We start from the raw sequence: 14,417 nt of genomic DNA on the forward strand, positions 1-14,417 counted from the left end.
GGCGCATGAGATATCAGCAACAATCAACCCCGACAGCCCCAACACACCATCCGGCATCATGAGGTTGCAGCTCATCTTTAGCCTCGTGCTGACCTTCATCTGCTCTCTGGCCTTGGCCGCCGACCAAGAGCGCAATGTCGACATCTTCGCCTGGCCTTTGTCCGCCTCGAAACCGCAAACCCTCGCCAAGGTCTCCTTCACCGCACACAATGCCTCGATCAAGAGCTTCAACTCACCATCCATTCCGGGAACTGACGACATCGTGAGAGTCGGCTTCTACCACCCTTCTGGATCGTGGAGTGGCATCGCGACCGCCGCGTCGAACTTTGCGACGGAGAAGAGCAAGAAGCTGCAGCTACACGTGAAGGGAAATGGGGAGTTGTACCAGGTCGGATTCAAGGCAGGTGACGAGACACCAAAGACGAAGGGCTCAAAGGCAAAGGAGAACCTTCTGGTGGAGGTTGTCAAGATAAAGCCTGGTCCAGTACCACAGCTGAACAAGCCCGTGGTGGTGAACGAAGATGGCACTACGGGCGACAAGGAGCCTGAGAAGACGTTCTTGCAGAAGTACGCTCCACGTTCTCAGTCTCGTGATGAATTGTGTGCTAACATATGACAGGTACTGGTGGGCTATTGGTCTTTTCCTGCTTCTACAAGTCGTGATAGGCGGAGGTGGTAAGGAATAAGACTCGGGATCGCAGCAGTGAGGGTCTAACCAGCGCTCGGTCTGCATCATGCAGAGACAATTTCCACCAAGAAAGACAGTCAAAGAGACCCTATTACATCACTCTACAGTAGTCAAAGCGAGACTATATCTCTAGACTATTCTGTTTTCCTTCACTTGACCATTTGACAAAGGGTGTGCGCTCCATCTACAAGACTTCGATAAAGACAAGCGTAGTTGTTCAACCCACACGTTTCGAAGTGGGCCTTGGAAAGTAACGGAAGCCTCTGCCACATGCTGGCTGGATTATATCTTGACAAGATTCTACGGACACTCTCTAAACAATCCACAATCGGATAGGACCACCTGAAATCTGCCTCCACCCTTCACCCCTCCAACGTTCCCTTCCACATGCCGGCTGCAAGACCATTCTCTTCATCAAGTCTGAGCGTCCCAGCGTAGCTCATTGGTGTTTCTTCGTCTGTCGTTCTGGCGGTTGAGACTCCAGCGAATCTGCCGACTCCCAGCCTGACGTAGCCTTGTTGGCCTCCATGGCCTTCACGAATCTTCCATCGAGCCTCCAACAGAGCGTGTCCGCCCTCAGAATCTCTTTCTACTTAGCCTGCACTCGACCCTCCACCCATTCAATCTCACTCAACCTGTCTTCCAAGCCCTTGTGATTCTCTCGTCTCAGCTGACGCCTCGTTCCCTTCGTTCTTCTGCGGTTTCGACTCTGAATGAAAACCAGCTCCAACTCTGTCCTATAGCCTTCAGCTCCCAAGTGTCACCGTGCTGGTCTTCACTGTCCTCTTTGTCCAGCCGATACAGCTCTGTTTGATATCCCTGGGCTTCCTTACGAATACTTGCAAGATGTGCTCTCATCTCTCGGCGTTGTCGTTTCAAGTGTCCCATGCGAATTGCACAGTTGTCTATCGCCATATTGAGCTCATGGAGTTCTGCCTCTTTCTGCGATTGCGATTGGCAAACATAATCCTTTCCCTCAGTAGAGACATCGAGATCTACCCTACCTATTGAAAACGAGCCGCAGACTCATCCTCTCCTTTATCGTGGCCTAGACGTCTTTCAAGCGCCAGATGCTCATAGCCCGCTTCGATGTCTTGCGTGCTAGCCGATGTCGACATCCCGAGTATGCCACACATGACAATCTCGGCCATGGTTAATTGAAAGATTTCGGGTGCTATGGGTAAGTTGACAAAGAATGAAAATCTTAGCGAGGGAACATCTTAACGAGGGAAAATCTCAACGAGGCCATTGAGAGATAAAAGCCTTCGGCCTTATACATCGACTTCGGGGTGTTATGTCGTAGACTGTACATCATTAGTAAAGACTTGTCATCTTTCACGAAGGGCGGCGATGTTCTGGCCCGCGACAATGTGTCTATTCGTAAGGACAGGTCGAAGTGGAATGAGACGCTGCAGCATCTTAGTACCGGTAGAGGTTGGGCAAGACCGCAATCTCCCTGAAGGGGGTTTCGAGGACGTACGATGGATCGTAAATATATGGCATGATTGCTTCTCCGGCATTAGGTGATTACATTTCGCAATGATATGTACCAGACTTCCAGCAGCATTGTAGTTGCTACACACCGCTCACTCTTCTAACACCCCCAATCCCCCAATCCCACTCCCCACCTCCCTAATCCTCAACACATCCCCCTTTCAACCTCTTCCCCCCCCGCCCCCCTCGCTCCGTCGACGTTTTCTCCCACCTGCCCCCGTCCCCTTCCTAGCCCTAAGTATTTGCCCCTTCCTCGCGAGAAGCCCCCGCTGGGTGGCCTTCAACTCTCTCACTCGCTGACGGGTCTTGGTGAGACTGTCGTCCAAATGGGAGAGCGCGTTGGCGTGGTGCTCGATTTGGATGTTATTTATCTCGATCACTCGTGCTCGTTCGGCGCGGGTTTCATCTCTCTCGCGTCGTTCAGCTTCAGGCTCAGCTGTCGATCCAAAGAGGGACCGTCCTGGGTTCCACCAACTGCTGCTGCGAGCGAGACCTTCTCGATACTGCGCTTCGGCCTCCCGCTCTTGTTCCTCTAGCGATTCGACATCTTCCTTTAGTTTTGCAATGGTTTGGACATGCTTGAATCGGTTATTCTTCTCGGTTTTCAACTTATGAGCTCGGAGCAAGAGGTGATGTCGGATCTCCTCGATCTCTTTGTTCAGCTGTGCTTCTTCCGCCCTCAAACGCATCTCTTCCTCGTCATCGTCATCCTCATTGACGGCCTGGCTCCAGGAAGCGTCATCGTTTCGTCCTCGGATTCTGTCAGGATCTTTCAAAACCATCTCGAGGGACTCGTTCAACTGTACTGCCAGGTTAGCAGTTTGTCTCGTGTCACTAGATGTGAAAGTTTCTCGTTCGTGTCGGAAGTCAGCAGCAGTAATGTGCTCATCCGACGTCCCTTTACCCTGCTCTGACGGTCTGTCGAGGGCAAGGCTCCTAAAGTCCGCTTGCACGTCTCCTGTGCAAGCAGATGGTGATGTACCCGGCCTTCCACATTGACCCATCTCGTCACTGATTGAGGGCATGATGGACTACTTCGTCTTTTGTTTGTGGCGAAAGGTCTCTCGAGTTCCGTACTCCAGGAAACGTATGATGCCTGCTCTTTTATACTCACTCCAGCTTCCTTCCACTCGCGAACTGTCTCATGTTCCGGAACGTCTGAGATAGATGTTCGAGGCCATATCGCTTGACGCGAGACATGATGTTATGTTTGAGCCACGCTGTCTCTGGCTGAGCCAGTCCCATACGAGGCGAGTCTGGATTGCAGCTTGCAATGACTTGCAAAACGCCGAAGTGAGTGCCATCTACCCCTTACAGGACAACATCATGGCTGCCGTGGTGGCGAGGCTGCAGTCAGTACCGGAGACGCTTGAAATTTTGCAGGGAAGTGATATCAGTCAATCGAGTATGATTTCATTCCATCGTATGAGCAAGTACAGACATCATCGTGTCCTCGTACAACATCACAGCTACTAAGCTAGCGACCGTGCAAACGCCCCATTCAATCAGGACTTCTGCTCGCGCCCTGTAGTCGAAGCAGCCCGCTGAGACTCATAGTCACCATCAATGTCTTTCGTCTTGCCCTGCCCGTGAGTCATGCCACCATAAGCCTCCTCTGCGTCGAGCTCGTTCATCTCTTGTTCCTGTTGGTCGTAGTGGTGGAATGTGAACCAGAAGATGATGGCAGTGGAGAAAGCGGCGACGGAGATACCGGTGTACATCCAGAGACTAGAGATTTGTCAGTAAGTGGTCTCAATGAGCTGGAAATGGGTGCACATACATATCTGGATCTCCAGTAGCTGGGACCAAAGCCTCGTTCAAAGCCGAGCCAAGGGCGTTCGTCAACAGGTACAGGGACTGGACGAACGACTTCATGGACGGCGGGGACTTTGTGTACGCATATTCCAGACCTGTAACAGAGATAAAGATCTCAGAAACACCGATAAAGACGTACGCGGGTGTCTGGACGACGATGTGGACGTGGTTCGGCAATGGAGATTCCCCATCCATACCGGCTGGGCACTTTCCAGGCTGCTTGTAGCAAGGTCCAGCAGAGTAGATAAGATGCTGCACAATAGCGGCGTATGCCAGGCAAAGAGAAGCCAGAACGAAGCCGATCGTGATACGAGCGATTGGGCGAAGTTCGATCTTCCACTTGCGCAGCGCCGGGTATACCAGCTTGTCCAAGATGGGGATGAAGACAATGATGGAGATGGGATCGAAGTTCTGCATCAAGTCATTCGGCATGCCATGGCCTTCCATCTGACCCGCCTGTGCGATGAAGTTGGAGCTGAACTGCCCGTAGCAAACCCAGAAGATCGGATAGAAGGCGAAGACCTTGCAAGCACGCAGGGCACGCTTCAACTCGTCGACGAAGTGATCGTTCCATGCAACTGGCTTGGTCTTGCCATTGGCAGCACGCCACGATGGCTTAGCTGCGTCGAGTTTGCGGTTGACAATCATCAGCCCGATAGCTTTGAAGGCGTCTGTGATGATGGAGCCCTGTGGAGGGCGAACGATGTAGCGGTTGCGGCAGAGGATGAGCACGACTACTCCGATGCAGAAGACGCAGAAACCCAGCAGGTATGCGGTCCAAAAGCCTTCGTATTTCTCCATGAAAGGGGTGGCCAGGAGCGAAAGGCAGCCGACGTTGATACAGGCGTAGAACATCATGTAAATTCGTTGGTACGTCTACGAGAGCAAACGCATGTCAGTTGTGCCGTCGATCCCTGTCACAGTGACGTTTTATAACTTACGATGGCGGGATCAATGATGACACGCTCGTTGGTCTTGGGGTCCGTAGTAACCGCCATCTTGCGGCGAGTGTACTGATCGGCAATGAGAGGCGCAATATTCGACTTGATACCACCAGTACCAAACCCAATGATAACGATGGCGGTGACATAACCACCAAGTGCAGCACCATGCTCAATGCTCGTTGGCAAAGCCGTGGTCCAGAGAATGATGAGGCCGACCCAGTAAACAGCGGCGAAGATGAGGATGGTCTTGTACTTTCCGAGATACTGGTCGGAGATGATGGCACCGAGGATGGGCGTGACGTAGCAGAAGAATTGGAAGAAGACGTTCAGGCCGGTGGCGCCTTGGTGGCCGAGTCCCAGACCGCGGGCCCCGTCCTCGCCGCCTGGACGGTTGTTGATGTAGTTCTGGAAGAGACCTTGGCAGCCGTAATCTGTGATACATCAGCATCCACGTCGTCCTCACATACTCGCAATGATCATGACTTACAGGTGAAGCGCTCGCACAATTCCACCACCGCGATCAAGTAGGCCGACTTGGGGAACTTGTCGCCAATGCGGCGCAAGGTCTTCTTCTCGTGCTCATTCGGCTCCATGCCCTCCTCGCTCGGGTCCAGATCTCGAGCATCGACATCGACGTCATCCTTCTCCTTGATGTCCAGCTTCGCTCCAGCCATATCGACACTGCCGCGATTGCCAATCGAGCCGGTTCGTTGCTCCAGAGTTGCGTGCAGCTCAGCGGCTGCGTCCTCGTGGTTGGTCGCCATGGCGGTATGTGGCGGGAGAGAGACAGGGAGAGGGCGGAAGTGCGAGACAGAGCTGGCAGGGTAGTGAGTGCGGGCAGCTCTGGCTTTTAAGACGTCTGCTGGTACGGTATGTGGAGTGAGTTTTGGCCAATGAACCGTCCCATCAATCTATCGACGGTAACCCCCAAAAAGGACTGCGGCGAGGGGCGAGTGAATTGATAGTAGTCGGCATTCGAGCCTATTGCAGGCGACGGCTGGATCTGGTTGTGGTCTTGTCGCGTGAGGGTCACGATCCTGGACGTGCGCTTCTCATACACCTCGTGGCTTGGCACCAATCAGCGGGCAGTGTTTGCAGCGACAAGCCCGAGGCTAGGAAGCAGCGTTGCATCGCGACTTCTTGGGTGGTGTCAAGACGTCCGGCAAGTCGGGAGCCAAGACATACACCTCTGATGAAGCTCGCCACGCCCGGGATGCCAGATGCTTTGTCGTGCTTGGATCGCTTGGGCCGCATGTTCAAGCCTTTGCCTCTGCACCACTCCCAGACGACACTTGCCAACCCACCACCACTTCAAACTTCATCAACCCAACTCTTCCCTTCATCATCGCAAGCAACTCCGACCCGGGCCCATCAGAAAAAAGACAAGATTCACAAGGAATCGCGCCAGCAAGACGGGGTACAGTAGTGCCGAACGGAACACCTGCCATTTTCGCGCCCAGATGACAGAATTTTTTGCCTGTGATTCGACCACCACGCCCTACACATGCATCCAGTATCTGTGCGATCCCGTATCCGGCAACAAATCGCTCTCAGCTGCAACCTTCTTTTCGCACTCGTACTGTTATCTCGGACATGACTGTGCTGCTCTTTCCTCAGCTTTACTAACCAAGTGAGGTGTCTGTTGGAAAGCGCCTCAGCCGTGTTTTGCGGCTTGGGCCTGCGCAAGCCGGATGTGCGCTACCTTATGCCGACAGGCTGGCCGTACGGGTACCTGATCGCATGCTAACCTTATAGGCGCCGTGGCTGGAGACACCAGAATACTCCATCAAGAAGGTCGGGGTTGAAGTGCTTGCAAGCGAGCTCCTCGTGGTCCGCAACACGAGCCAAGTCTTGGAGACGACCATGTCGCATGCTTACTGAGCAGTGAGCACTAAGAATGCAGCTGTTGACAGTGCACGAGTGTATCAATGCAATACTGCTCTTTTGCAAGTCAGGCCTACCGAACTCCGTGGCAGCATGTCCACTGTCCAATGGAAGAACATTCGACCTTATCTCAACCTCACCAGCACATCATCACCACCGACACGTCCGAAGCATCTTTCTGCATCAAATGCGCAGTGTCAAAGATCGACATCTCTTGATTTCCCTGCATGATATATCTTGGCTGCTTCATCCATCTCTTGGCACAAGCGTCGATTGTGGACGCCTGAGAAGCACAGCTGGAGCTTCCCTTCTGGTCGGCACGCCCGAAATCCCAAGGTCCAGTTCGCAGGTCTATGTTCTTGGTAGATTGCAATCGCGAAGGATGCGAACTCCGGTCGTTGACGATTAGGGCAGCGAACGCCGAATCACTCCGTGGAAGGTCGAACGTGGATGCAAGACTCTATCGACGGCATCGTTATGCTTCCGCTTGCTGAAAGTCAAACTCACGTGGTGTTTGAGATGATGATGAAGGTGAGCAAGAAACGAGAAGTGAAGTGATGAACGACTCCCAGAGCCGCGTAAGCAAGTGCGTGAGATGCTCCTGGAGGACTAACGGACGAAGTTCGGCTCCGAGCTATACCACCAATGCTGGCCTCATACAACGACTTCTACCTATTGCCAGTATTTCTTGCCAGTAACCTCATCAATCAGATCGAACAGCGCTTTGCCGCCTGTGAAACCAATTCAAGTCAGTACGTCGTCACTTCAATACACCGGTGCTTTCGAGTCACTCACCAAACCAACCGCCCTTGTGCGTGCCCACGATACCTTTGGTGTATTCCGCTGCAGTGAACAAGTCAGTCAGATCGAGTTTGCAACACATTACCGATCTAGACTTACCTTCTTCGTCGGTGATTTTAACCGTGGCGCCACCCCTTCCGTCGGCGGCGGCGTCTGCCAGAAGTTGGACATGACAACACTGTCACAACTGCATCAGCATCTGAATCACGTACAGCACTTTTCGAAATAAGAACCCACCTTATCCAACGTATAAAACCAAAACACCGCCTCCTCAATACTCTGCCCAACCGTTAAGAGTCCATGATTCCTCAACAACGCCGCCTTCTTCTCCCCCAGCGCATCCGCAATATCACAACCCTCATCCTCAGCCAACACCACCCCTTTCCCCTCAAAAAGCACCTGATCCTCGAAGAACAAACACGACTCCAACGAGATCATCTCCAGCGGTTTGCCCAGCGAACAGTACGCCCGTCCGTGCACACTATGTGTATGCGCGGCGCAGATGACATCGGGCCTCGCGGCGTGGATAGCGCCATGGATCAGGAAAGCCGCTTTGTTAAGCAACTTGCTCTTCGGTCCATGGTCGAGTACATTCCCCTTGTGATCGACCCTCAACAGATCAGACTTGTTGATAATGTTGAAATCCACGCCTAGAGGATTCACCCAGAACGTCTCTGGATCGATGGGATCCCGCGCGGTGATGTGGCCGGCTAGGCCTTCGTTCAGGCCGTAGTGGCCGAAGATGCGGTAGGCGCCTGCGAGACGGCCTTTGATGTAGTCGCGTTCGGCGTGCTTGTCTTTGAATGAGGTGGTGTCTTCGGCGACGCCGAAGCCGACGTCGTCGCCGGCGGTCTTTTGGAAGTCAGGATGTTTGCGGTGGGAGGCGAGGGGGGATTCAGTTGCGATTGGTGCCATGTTGATAATGTCCGTTCTTGATACTTGGAGAGATTGTAGAAGAAGGATGCGAGAAGAGAGAGGTGAGTAAGAAAGATAAGTAGCTGAGCAAGTAGACCTACCAGACTTTCTCAACAACCTTACCTTTGCCGTGAGCTCTTCCTTGTCGCATACATATACTGTTTCGTCCGCATAACTTCCGCCGGTCCAACGAGCTTATTGAAAGCAGTGTACATCCTTGCCGAGTAAAGCAGCTTGATTCCTCAGATTTCCAGCTGACTGGTGAGATAGACTGGAATTGTGTTTGCCATGGCTTGCGTACTTGTGTACCATGGACCCCGCTCGCTATGCTCGCGTTCGAGTCCTTGGCCGCTGCGACATGGGCGAGGCAGCCGTCCACACGTAGGGCTGCAGACATGCATGATTCCTTGGTCGTCGTTTATACCGCATCTTGCAACGGGAAATGCTCCAGGTTGAGAGACAGCCTCGACTAGACGGTGTTGAGGTCTTGCAGTGGGTCGTGGTGGAGACTGCTGACCGGACCTCAGACTAAGAGGCTCACTCGATCAAGGTATGTCTTCTTATGGCAGGGTCGTCCATCGCATTGCTGACAAGCATCCTGCTACAGTATTGTGAGCCGTTCAAGAGTAACAAGTGAATGTTGAGGATTGAAGATGGAAAATGCCGCGAGGCTCAATCCTGGTGCCATTGCGCTCGGGCCACTTTCTGTCGGTGCAGATGTGGGGCCATCTTGAGCTTCTTCCACGACAAACAAACACACTTGAGCATCTCCGCAACGAACAAGCACATTGATCAAGCCCAACTGCTGCAAGACCTGCAAAGAGGTGCAGCACTCAAGATGTCGGATGATGACGAGTTCGATCTGCCAAACGCCGAAGAGTACTTCACGGCACTAGAGGCGAAAGTGACCACGACACACCCACAATCACTTCCAGAGGATGGTGCCAGCAGGGAATTTGACGATGACCTCGATCAGGGCACTGCAGCACACGCCTGTCTAGGCCTGCCGGAAATCTTGGAGAGGATCATACAGTTCGTCCCACCCCTGGAAGTATACCGGCTTCAGCGTGTGAGCACATTGTTTCGAGATCTCATCTCAAGATCAAAACCAATTCGGCGATACATGTACTTTGTGCCCGAGAAGTACTTCGTCCGCAGCGAGCTTAATGAGCTGCTGGGGTTTCAGGAGTACTCGAAGCTGGGAGAGGCAATTCGTCCCTTCCGAGTTCGCCTGTATGCCCATAAGGATAAGATCGGGGCCAGCGTTGAGATCGATCCTCGTAAGTACCTCTGTCTATCTCTGCACAAATCCGCTCTTCAAAGACAAAACTCTGACATTTGAAGACTGGTCCCTTTCGAACCTGAAGTGTCCACCCAAGGCCCTGTTTGCTTCGACCCGAACTTCTTCATGGGGAACGATTCTCATCAAAGACTCAGTCGATCCGTTGCACGTTGACCTGAAGCTATGCGGTGGGGATGGACCATGGCCGGATGAATCTGTGTCCCAGCTGACGGGTCTCGTGACTTTGGGCGACTTGGTCACAGAGGCTAAGAGGCTGACAGAAGAGGCCTGGGAATGGCGGAAAAGGACGCTGCAAGAGTGGCGCGAAGAAGATATATTGTTGGGGTTCGATAGTACCAGCTTCTGGTACGACGACGACAATAGCGAAGAGGGCAGCGACGATTACTCCGAAGACGATTTCGAAGATGCACTCGCCCATTTTGCCGCAAGGTTCGGTGTGAATCTTCCGACCAATGCCGCAATGAATCCGCACGGTTGATACGTTCTTGGAGACACAGCAAAGGAGACCTGGCCATCCTCCGATAAGGCAGCTTGTGATTCGAGCATCGATGTGTTCATGTACCACCATGGAATCGCTGCCGCTTCCCCTCAAAGGCAATCCAGGAAGCATTGGAAGCGTCTTCACAAGTTGACACAGCTGGCAGAACCTCGGCACATGTTCAACATCCTGGCATCGATCTCTGCGTGACGTCAAAAACCACACCCTGGATGGAGACGACATGATGATGATTGCACTTGGAAAACAAGATTTATATCAGCTATCTTAATTCATCCGCCAAGAACATTCTTCACATCGACGAAGACGGCGAGCACCAATACCGACTTCAGACTACTCCAGCTTGAGTCAAGATGGCTTCGAAACCTACCGTGGCAATCATTGGAAATGGATGGGCAGGCTTCACAGTTGCAGAAGGTCTGTCAACCACGAAGTATGACATTACCGTCGTTGCGCCAATACGCACTATTCAATATACGCCACTGCTAGCCAGCGCCGCAGCGGGCATGTTCAACTTCAGGTGCCAACAGTCTCTCTTCTCCAATACCATTTCGTCCGAACTAACATCGACCCAGATTAGCAGAAGAGCCCATTCGTCGACGTGATCGTGTGCCTGATTTGAAGTACTACAAAGCCGTCGTAGAAGACGTTGATCTGGAGAAGAAAGAACTCCAATGCAGGCCTTCGGTCTCTGACATTGCAGAGTTACATCTCAAGGACGCCAACCCTTTCAGCATCAAGTACGACAAGCTCGTGATTGCACCAGGCTGCGATGTCCAGACCTTCGGAACTCCCGGCGCAGTTGAACACGCAAACTTCCTTCGAACGACGGACGATGCACGACGCATTCAGCAGCGGCTACTGGAGATGTTGGATGCTGCGACTACACCTGGCTTGACTGATGAGCAGCAGCGAGACCTGCTGAGAATTGTTATTGTTGGTGGAGGAGCGATTGGCATCGAAGCTACGGCAGAACTCTTCGATCTCTGGCAACACGACATGCGGCATGTCTACCCGCATCTGGACGGCAAGCTCAGTATTGAGATCCATGACGTAGCGCCCACCATTCTGGGCAACTTCGACGAGAGGCTCGGCGAGTACGCCTTGTACAAACTGAAGGACCGCGGCGTCAAGATCGAGACGCAAAGCCATATCGAGAGGGTCGAAAAGGGTGCGCTGTGGACGAAGGAGCGCGGCGAGATCAGATATGGCATGCTCTTGTGGGCGACAGGTAACAGCGTCAACTCGCTAGTGGAGAAGTTGGACGTGAAAAAGTCGGGCAAACTACAGAGAATCGCCACCGACCGAAAACTGCGAGTCCTCTCATCGAAACACGACTCACCCCTCCAAGACGTCTTCGCCATGGGAGACGCAGCAGACATCGAAGGCTACACTCTCCCCACCCTCGCCGAAGTCGCCGTCCAAAAAGCAGAATACCTCGCCAAAGCACTAAATCAAGCCGATGAACCATCGAAACCATTCGAATACAAACAGAAGCCCAACCTCGCATACCTAGGCCAACACGACGGCGTCATCGGCGGACAAGAAGAATGGACCGGTTCATCGGCGTGGTTGGCCTGGCGAAGCGGGAGTATCTTCCACTGGCCGCGCAGCTGGAGACGAACGATTATGATTGGCATCAGTTGGGCGTTTAATTGGATTGGTGGGAGGGATATTGCGAGGAAGTGGTAGAATTTAACCATTCGTTCGAAATAGACATCGATATTCCCACTAGCTGTTCCAATTCCAGACGACTATTCTCGACCAGTCACGGAACAGTCGTTCGAGACTCAATCCACGCCGAGGACTCGGATCTTCCTAGGCAACCTGACTTCTTTTCCCGCAGTCTTTCAGCCTTGCTTTAGCCGTTCTCGCATTTTACTTCGCAAGCGGTCTAGCTTTGGTGGAAACTGTACAAGCACCACCAAAAAACGAGCCTCTTCTGTACGTCCAGCGAATTAGCCGTCGAGGATGAAAAAGTCACATTTGGATCCTCAGCACCTGCCTATTCGAGATTCTCGACGTCCAACCATAAAAGAGACCTGCTGCAGTCACGACAAATATAATACCGCGCTGCGTTTAACACCAACTCCGTCTTACCTCCCCATCCTCATGAAAAACACCCCGTTCCCATCATGCAGAACCATTTCCTCTGGGCAGGACTTCTAGGCACTCTCCCCTTCGCCCAGCCCACCCCTTCGCAACTATGCCGCCGCATCCCCTCCGACCACGAATGGCCCTCGCCCGCCGACTGGGACGCCCTCAACACCACGCTCAGCGGCCGTCTAATTCGCACCGACCCGATCGGCCACGTCTGCCACGATCCCACTTACGATGCCGACGCATGCCGCTACGTGCAGGACAACTGGGATAATGTCGAGTGGCGGACCTCGCTGGCGGATAATTTGCTTTCGCCGGCTTTTGCGGGCGATTCGTGTGATCCATTTGCGCCAAGGGCGATGCCGTGTACGGTTGGGGGGAATGTGCTGTATAATGTTAATGTGACGACGCCGGCGGATGTGGCCAGGGGGATTGAGTTTGCGAGGAGGAGGAATATTAGGTTGGTGGTGAAGAATACGGGGCATGAGTGAGTGAGCTTCTTCCCTGCTCTCTTTCTGTTTGAGACTGATGGAGCTCCTCTGGGTAGTTTCTTGGGAAGATCAGTCGGCTACGGCGGTCTTGGACTTTGGATGCACAATGTCCAAGGCATGGACCTCATTCCGCATTACAAGACCCATGACTACAGCGGCCCCGCGATCAAACTCATGGCCGGCACACAGAGCTACCAGGCTTACGAGTTTGTGAACCGGCACGGGTACATGATCGCAGGAGGCGAATGCGCGACCGTGGGGATCGCTGGGGGTTTCACCAGCGGTGGCGGCCACGGTCCCGCAAGCAGCTATCTCGGCCTTGCAGCCGACCAAACGCTAGAGTTCGAAGTCATCCTCGCCAACGGCACCCTGTTGCGCGCTGCCCGCGACGGCGAGACCGAAGACCTATACTGGGCTCTCAGCGGCGGCGGGCCAGGCTTCGGCGTCGTCTGGTCCGTGACATACAAGCTCTTCCGCGACGTGCCCGTGGTCGGCAACGTGATCTCCTTCAAGGCTGGGAATCGCACAGAGGCGTACTGGCAAGCCATCGACACCTGGAACTCGCTCATCACGGCCATCGCGGACGTCCAGGGGTTTGCCTATACCAACATCGGCCCGGATGAGTTCAGCATCACGCCCGTCTTCGTCCCGAACAGCAACCGCCAAGAAATGGAAACCCTCCTTTCCCCTCTCCACCGCCGCCTCGAAGAGCTGGGTATCCCCTACGACTCCAACACGACGGAATTCCGCGGCTTCTACGACGCCTGGCGCGCACTCCTCCCGCAAAAAGGCGCCGGCTACGGCATCAACCACCTAACAACCCGCCTCCTGCCCCGGCGAGTCTTCACGCAAGACCTCCAGAACTTCGCCAGCGTCGCCCGCTCCATCGTCGACGAAGGCGGGTACCTTCTCGAAATGGTCGTCAGCCCCCGCCATGCATCCCCAGTCTCATCCGGTGGACGTGGCCGCTCCGACACCGCGGTCAACGCCGCCTGGCAGTCGTCCGACATGCTCTTCTACGCAATCTCCGGGCGCGAGAACAGCACCCAAGCCGACGTCGACGATCAAGTGACATACGCCTGGGGCGATAGATTACGAGCGCTGGCGCCCGAGTCCGGGTCGTATATGAACGAGGCGGATCCGGATGAGCCGGATTTTCGGAGGGCGTTTCATGGAGAGAAGTATCCGCGGTTGTTGGGGGTTAAGAGGAGGTATGATCCGGAGGGGTTTTTTATGCGAAGACTGCTGTGGGGAGTGAGGAGTGGGTGGAGAGGGGGGATGGGAGGCTTCGTAGGGTTGGGTAGGTGATTTGAGTGTCGGTGGTTCTTTTCGGAGGGTAAGATATGCTCGTGTGTGTTTTCGATATGACGGAGACGGCTGGGTGGGACTTTACGGCCATCAGGCTGGGAAAGGGACCACAGCGGAAGCCCCTAAGAAAATGCATCAAGGAGCAAGGATTTCAATGATCAGTCGTACACACAAGACA

At 53.8% G+C, this 14,417-nt stretch overlaps 7 protein-coding genes across 7 annotated transcripts; 4 read left to right on the forward strand and 3 right to left on the reverse strand.

Annotated features, from left to right (window-relative positions):
• Window positions 1-58: 58 nt before the first annotated feature.
• On the forward strand, window positions 59-686 carry M409DRAFT_23945 (uncharacterized protein; the record flags this gene model as incomplete). Its single annotated transcript, XM_033807016.1, has 2 exons — window positions 59-567; window positions 620-686. 2 exons carry the CDS (start codon window positions 59-61, stop codon window positions 684-686), a joined length of 576 nt encoding a protein of 191 aa, XP_033666544.1.
• A 1,657-nt stretch (window positions 687-2,343) lies between these two features.
• On the reverse strand, window positions 2,344-3,207 carry M409DRAFT_55546 (uncharacterized protein; the record flags this gene model as incomplete). The annotated part of the gene is made up of 1 exon (XM_033813031.1): window positions 2,344-3,207. One exon carries the CDS (start codon window positions 3,205-3,207, stop codon window positions 2,344-2,346), a length of 864 nt encoding a protein of 287 aa, XP_033666545.1.
• A 480-nt stretch (window positions 3,208-3,687) lies between these two features.
• M409DRAFT_55547 (uncharacterized protein) lies at window positions 3,688-5,705 on the reverse strand (the record flags this gene model as incomplete). Its single annotated transcript, XM_033813032.1, has 4 exons — window positions 3,688-3,910; window positions 3,963-4,873; window positions 4,939-5,372; window positions 5,429-5,705. 4 exons carry the CDS (start codon window positions 5,703-5,705, stop codon window positions 3,688-3,690), a joined length of 1,845 nt encoding a protein of 614 aa, XP_033666546.1.
• Window positions 5,706-7,497: 1,792 nt separating this feature from the next.
• Window positions 7,498-8,541, reverse strand: M409DRAFT_23948 (uncharacterized protein; the record flags this gene model as incomplete). Its single annotated transcript, XM_033807017.1, has 4 exons — window positions 7,498-7,556; window positions 7,621-7,668; window positions 7,726-7,804; window positions 7,864-8,541. 4 exons carry the CDS (start codon window positions 8,539-8,541, stop codon window positions 7,498-7,500), a joined length of 864 nt encoding a protein of 287 aa, XP_033666547.1.
• An 838-nt stretch (window positions 8,542-9,379) lies between these two features.
• Window positions 9,380-10,322, forward strand: M409DRAFT_23949 (uncharacterized protein; the record flags this gene model as incomplete). The annotated part of the gene is made up of 2 exons (XM_033807018.1): window positions 9,380-9,821; window positions 9,886-10,322. The coding sequence occupies 2 exons, from the start codon at window positions 9,380-9,382 to the stop codon at window positions 10,320-10,322; spliced, it is 879 nt and encodes a 292-aa protein (XP_033666548.1).
• Window positions 10,323-10,693: 371 nt separating this feature from the next.
• M409DRAFT_23950 (uncharacterized protein) lies at window positions 10,694-12,032 on the forward strand (the record flags this gene model as incomplete). Its single annotated transcript, XM_033807019.1, has 2 exons — window positions 10,694-10,860; window positions 10,916-12,032. 2 exons carry the CDS (start codon window positions 10,694-10,696, stop codon window positions 12,030-12,032), a joined length of 1,284 nt encoding a protein of 427 aa, XP_033666549.1.
• A 443-nt stretch (window positions 12,033-12,475) lies between these two features.
• Window positions 12,476-14,239, forward strand: M409DRAFT_55550 (uncharacterized protein; the record flags this gene model as incomplete). The annotated part of the gene is made up of 2 exons (XM_033813033.1): window positions 12,476-12,927; window positions 12,988-14,239. The coding sequence occupies 2 exons, from the start codon at window positions 12,476-12,478 to the stop codon at window positions 14,237-14,239; spliced, it is 1,704 nt and encodes a 567-aa protein (XP_033666550.1).
• Between the last annotated feature and the right edge of the window lie 178 nt (window positions 14,240-14,417).

Source organism: Zasmidium cellare (assembly GCF_010093935.1).
Source record: "Zasmidium cellare ATCC 36951 unplaced genomic scaffold M409scaffold_21, whole genome shotgun sequence".
In the NCBI taxonomy this organism is placed as follows: Eukaryota; Fungi; Ascomycota; class Dothideomycetes; order Mycosphaerellales; family Mycosphaerellaceae; genus Zasmidium; species Zasmidium cellare.